The 6,297-nt window shown below is 34.1% G+C and overlaps 1 protein-coding gene across 1 annotated transcript in view; it reads left to right on the top strand.

The window, feature by feature from the left end:
- The first annotated feature begins 3,399 nt into the window (after window positions 1-3,399).
- LOC131876142 (S-norcoclaurine synthase 1-like) overlaps window positions 3,400-6,297 on the top strand; it is a 3,927-nt gene continuing 1,029 nt past the window's right edge. The window contains exon 1 of the mRNA XM_059220938.1: window positions 3,400-3,492. Coding sequence (XP_059076921.1) covers window positions 3,400-3,492 — 93 coding nt within the window. The remainder of the gene's footprint in view (window positions 3,493-6,297) is intronic.

Genomic DNA, 6,297 nt, shown 5'->3' with positions numbered 1-6,297 from the left:
TACTTTGTTCCACTTTCTGTTATTTTGGATTGTATGAAGCGAAATCCTTTCAAGGGTCTACAATTGTTTTAAATATTGTGTTGCAACTTATAAATTAAGTATATTTAATGAAAATAATAGAGCTTATTAAAAGTTATTTGTAATATAATTTTAAATCATTTTTAGATATCTTGTTTTGGCATAGAATCACACATGGTATTATTATGGAAAGATTCAAATTGAATTACATTTTTGTAACATAATACTTACATTTTGATGATTAAGTTATATATTAAGTTTATAATAATTGTATTAAAGAAAAATATTTTATTAATTTACAACAAAATATATATAATATTTATATGAAAAAAACATGTATGCGTAAATATAAATACTTACTCTTTAAGATGGAAGGACCTTTAAGTAAAGCATATTTGTATTTTTCACAAAATTAATCATGGTTGTTGAGCAATCGGATTGATTGCTAACCATTTTTATTACTAAAAATTGGTTGTAGTTGACTTGGTGCCTACACATGATTTTCTATTTTCTAAAAAAATAGACATACATGATTGTTACATATAAATTTTGAACATTGATCCCAATCAAAGACCTATGCATTGAATAGGACAATAAATTTGACAAAACAAAAGGATTAGAAAACAAGTATTTAGTGTTCAATCCTTATTTGAACAAGCTAAACTCAAATAATAAGCAAGATCAATGATGAGGATGATGTGATCAAAGATGGTGCTAAGGAAAAGAAAGATGAATATGATGGTCATGATTATGGTTGTGAGTGTAACCATGATAATGAGGGACACATCGATGCAAAAGGGTCAAATTCAAGTGTCACTAATGGAAGATATAGTTTCTACATCTACCTCAACAGATGGATAAGAGATCCCAAAATTATTTATATCAAGGGAAAAGTTAGTTGTGTATTCTTAACAACAATTTCATTTTAAGGGACTTTAGCACAAGTGTGAAGTACACCAATAAATTTGGATAAGCTAGGAAACATTGGAATGATTTATTATCTTATGGGACTATGGTGGTATGAAGAATGTCAATGAGCATGTGCATGATGATACTATGATGTACATTGAGCATCTCGATTATCCCACAAAAGTCACCATGGTAAGGCATGGAATTCATGGCTTTAGAACTCATAGGGAAGGCACACACATACAAGTAGACTAACAACAAATGGTGTTGGATGTAGACTTCCTAAGATGATGGGTAGGAGAGACCAACCCATGGAGTTGGATTAGAAGATAGATCATGGATAATATAATATGAATAATGGATAATAAGAATATTATATAATAAGAATCCACCTAATAATGAGAAAAATTAAGTTTAAGTACGAGGACATTTTAATGGAAACTTTTATGTGTCTACATTTTGCCCCTATTTGAGATAATGCATCTTGTCGCGTTGTTTCAAAGAAAATGATCAACTGATATATGCCCCAGAGATATCCTGGTAAGGGTGATGATTGATTGGTTATGCCCCCTTGAGAGATTGATCGAACATATTGATGGAGATTGATCTCGTGATAGATTACAAAAAGGAGATTGGATAATTGATAGTACGCAAGTGATTATGTTGAGAGGCGTAACTGAACAATTAATGGAAATGATCAATATAGCCAAGTTGATAAGCTGATTAAGATGATTGAGCTGATTAAGATGATAGGGATTAATGCTAGTGCATGATAAGGTGATCCAATGATTGACTTGATTGATTAATCCAGGGGCGTTGAGATTGAGAAAACCAAGTTGATTGATTTGATAAAGAAATTGACTAAGAGACATGCATTAGTTGGATAAATTGTTTGATTGATCTTGCTGCAATGAGAAGAATAAAGAAGATGAAAGAGAGAAATGAAAGGGGTGATGAAGGAGAAAAGTGATGAGAAATAAGAATGAGTGATGAGAAAGAGGATATGAAAAGTGATGAGAATTATTGTGCTTTTTAAGTGCTTATATCATCATCGATCTTATTTATGGCAATAGGATAAAACTCATCTAGATATGAACAAGACCCAAATGAATCATCATACCAATTACATGAAAGAAAACACATCAGACAGTCAAGGAATGCCCCAGCTCACATGAGACCCATATGTCCTCAATTATCTTAGACAATCATGTCCTAAGATGAGTCACCATATTACTAAGGAACAATCCACAAGCAGCAAATAGGTGTAGATGCCCCATCCTTGTCTTTCTAGTCAGAGACATCCTGGAGATAGAATCTCAAGTCAGAGACATCCTAGAAAAGCTAAAAGACATGTCACCAAAAAGAAAATAAAAAATAATCAAAGATAAAAAGAAAACAAATAGACAATATATTTTATGCCCAGGTGATTTTTGTTCACAATTAATGTGTTTGATTTTGATAAAGTGTTGTTATGTCTGCTTAATCGTTGTCTTGTGATGTCATGAGTTTGTTGAAGTTCCAAAGCTACATGATCATCTGAAGTGTTTGTTTCATTGCAATATTTATTACATGTTTTTGGATTTTTATGATTTTTAGGGTTTTATAAACATTTTAATTTTTAGGGATTTTCCAGGACTTTATGATTTTTTAGGTTTTTTCGGGACATTTTATGATTTTTATGATTTTTATGATTTTTATGATTTTTTCAGGTCTTTTTTATGATTTTTATGATTTTTTTTCAAGACTTTTTTATGATTTTTATGATTTTTTCAAGACATTTTATGATTTTTTATGATTTTTTCATGTTTGCCCCTAGTGTCTAGCAAGGCAAGAGGGACTTTGAGCGAGTGAATGAACTAACGAGACATGGATAGACAAGTGAATGATGGCAGAGGCTTATACAATTTGGAAGGACTATCTCACAATAGGATAACATGTTAATCCAAGCATAGGGACCAAATATAGCAATATAAAGAAAGGAAATGGTGTAACGAATGTCATGTGATCTAAAGGACTGGACATGTCAAGAGGTTTTTTAATATTTTATGTCCTTAATTTTGATCAATATCAAGAGATGGCTTTTGATAGAATAATCAAGATCCAAGGGTGGTAATGAAGGATATGACCTGAAGGGTGTAGATCAGATGCAATAGATAGGACACGTAAAGCTTGCAAAAGGTCTTCAACCTTGTCAAGATCAAAGGTGGAAAATAGATATGCGTGTAGATAGAGTGAATGAGAGATAATGGAGGATGAGATGCACACGGATGGAACTTGCCCCCAGTGAATAGCTCAAGAAGATAAGGGATTACACATGATGCCTTCTTACCAGGGTTTCATATTGGTACTTTCCCAAAGCGCCACAAGAAGTGGTTTTCACACATGGACTAAATTATTTTTCTTTCCTTTTTTTCTTTTTTGTTTCAATTTTTTTTTCTCAATTTTTGGAAGATAATGAATGCCTGATAGGATATGGAAGAAGGAATCAAGCGTCTCGCTTCTTTTGATGATACCCTTGGAATATGTGTTTCAATATATCATGACTATGAAGGTATTCTCAAAGACGTAGGTAGGTTAATAAAAAAGGAATATCAGATGGATGATTGGAAGGAACTAGAGTATGGATTTATGCAAAGGATTGGATAAGAGGGATGGAAGGGTGAAAAACAAGTGTTGGATAATGCATGGGATGTTGGAAGAATTGTGCATGGCTAGATGGAAATGTTGGCAAGATCAACATTGGCACATACCTTGAGGGGTGGTGGACTGGTGGAGGAATAGTGGATTTCAGAGTTTGTGATTTTGATAGAAAGGTTGATGTGGATTTTAGGACACAAGGAGCCAAAATGGATAAAGGAGGTGAAATAGGTTTTAGGATAGTGGATGTGAGAGAAGTTGGGGTACCAAACTTGAATGCCAATTTTGATTTTTCTTTAGTGTACAAGTTCTGTACAAGTGACTTGGGAATCCACATTGTTCTTGATTTTTCATTTTTTTATGATATTTTAGAATGCATTGCCTCGATGTAAGACTTAGGAAGCCATACAAATTTTGACTTTTCTTCTTTCTTTGTGGGCCTTTGTGGCCTTTTGGAAATTTCTTTTTCTTTTTGGATCAAATTTTTCTTTGTTTTTGCATGTCGATTAGATGGGACATGTTGGTCCTTTGATTCATGTGGATTTTTGAATATTGAAATTTTATGCTTGGCACCCAAGTTGCTTGGAGAAGGAAAAGAATCTGTGGATGAATAGGAATGATAAAGAGGTATTGTGGATGGATGGAAGGTGCTCGCAAATGTGTGTCTTTTTTGATCCTGCATAAGTGATGGAGGGATATAGGGACCTAAAATGGATGTAAGGGATGAAGGGGAAGGCATGTATTTGGATTTTGGTTTACTAGGGATACCAAGGTCTTCAGGAATGTCACTGAGGCCATGACCCTTAATATTTCCTTTGATATGGAGGGGTTCTGGCTTGTGAAGATCTACTCCTTTGCCTTTATAAATATTTTGACTTGTAGGATACACTTTTATTTGGGAAGAAGACATGAGTCCATTATGAGGTGGAGGTAGAATGTCGGGAATGATAGGATCATGAGAGGACTTTGTAGGAAAGATGGATCCTTGAGGTCAACATGGAGGATTATGACAAAGAGATGAAGGAATAATTTGATCTTCACATGGAAGAGGACCATTGGATAGAGTAGGAATGGTGTTTGACTCTTCATTTTGAACAGGATCATTTGAAAAGGTGGAAGAGGCATCATGATCTTTCTTAGGAAGTGGATTAGGAATGGGATTTGAAAAGATGATTTCCTCTTGAGATGGAAGGGGATCATCTTGGAATAAATGGAAAGGTATAAGGGGATCATCATGGGATTCTAGGGAGGTAGGATATTTTTCAACCATTGGATGGGATTGGAGAGTTTTGGTGTCTTGATCTTGATTTATGATAGGACTTGTTTCTTTATTTTTCATATTATCCACTTGACATGGAGCCACTTGTAAGGAAGGGGTAGTATTTTTGATCTACATGGGGGATTCTTGGAAGGTGTTCATGTTTTTTCATGATGGGGCCTTCGAGAGTGGATATGATTAGAATTGGAGTGCATGATGGCATAGGATCTAAGATAACTGAATCGTATAAAGGATTTATATATAAAAAAATGTATGAGCTTGGATTTGTACTGTTGATAGCCCTTGAGGGTCAACATGAGAAGTTTCATCATTAAGTTCATTGTTTGAGGGATATGGTCTAAATTGTTGAACATGAGGAGCCTTAGGAGATGGAGGCATCATGGAAGAGATGGAGGCAACTTGTGGAGCTTTTCTAGACTTAGGTTCATGATTTTGATCATTCTTAGGAATAGTGCCTCGTTTCTCTTTAGGTAAGTCATTAGGATCTTCGATTTTGAATGATACCATTATCAAGGAGGTCTTGAATCTTATGCTTGTTCTATCTATGATACGCTCAATAGTTACTCAAAAATTTACATCCTTGTGGGGTTGTGTTAGTCAATGTGATAAGATTGTGCTCAAGAAGCTCTTTCAAAGACAACTCAATAGATTGTCCCAAAGGTGTAAACTATCTATTTGAGGGATATTCAAAAGAAATGTTTCATTGTCTCAGTGAAGATTTCTTGTGATCTTGTTTGAGAGTTGGCTTTTGATTTTCAATCACTTGTTGTTCCAAATCATATATTCATTTTAGCATTTCTTGAAGTTTGTTGTTCTTGATATCTTGAATTTGTCTCTTGAAAGGTGTTGTTGATTCCTTTTGTTGGAATTGAAGGTCATATATTGTTCTTTTGAGAACTTGAATTTTAGCCAAGGTAGTCATGGGCATATATGGTAGTTATGATCTTTGACCTAAGATAATGTATGCGACTATAGATGGAATGGAAAGCCTAGAATGCAAAGGGAGGAACTATATGATATGAGTGAGATTAGGATGTAACTAAAGATCAATGCAAAGATTAAGGTCCAAATTATATGATAGGAAGGTGATATTGGGATATGATAAGGATCAATGCAAAAATGCAAGCTATGTGATAGAAAAGTGATGTACACCTAAGTCCTAAATGGGATATGAGGATGAATAATGTTTGATGCAAGGACTAAGGATACTCTAGGTCTGAAAAATATTTGTAATGTGAGGTTTGACTTGTGCTAAGATGGATAGACATAAAGATAAGTGATCAAAAAGAAGGGATGTTATGATAGGAGATGATGAAATCCAAGGGAAATACCAACTCAAAGACACTGATAGGCTCCCTAACTCAAGGAAGATGCAGCTTAAGTGATAAGGGTGATTGATGATCGAAATTTGATGTCAAACCTAAAATGAGAAATCCTAAGTGCAAGCAATGTTT

This window comes from Cryptomeria japonica, chromosome 5, assembly GCF_030272615.1.
Source record: "Cryptomeria japonica chromosome 5, Sugi_1.0, whole genome shotgun sequence".
Lineage (NCBI taxonomy): Eukaryota > Viridiplantae > Streptophyta > Pinopsida > Cupressales > Cupressaceae > Cryptomeria > Cryptomeria japonica.
This window is presented reverse-complemented; position numbering and strand designations above follow the sequence as displayed.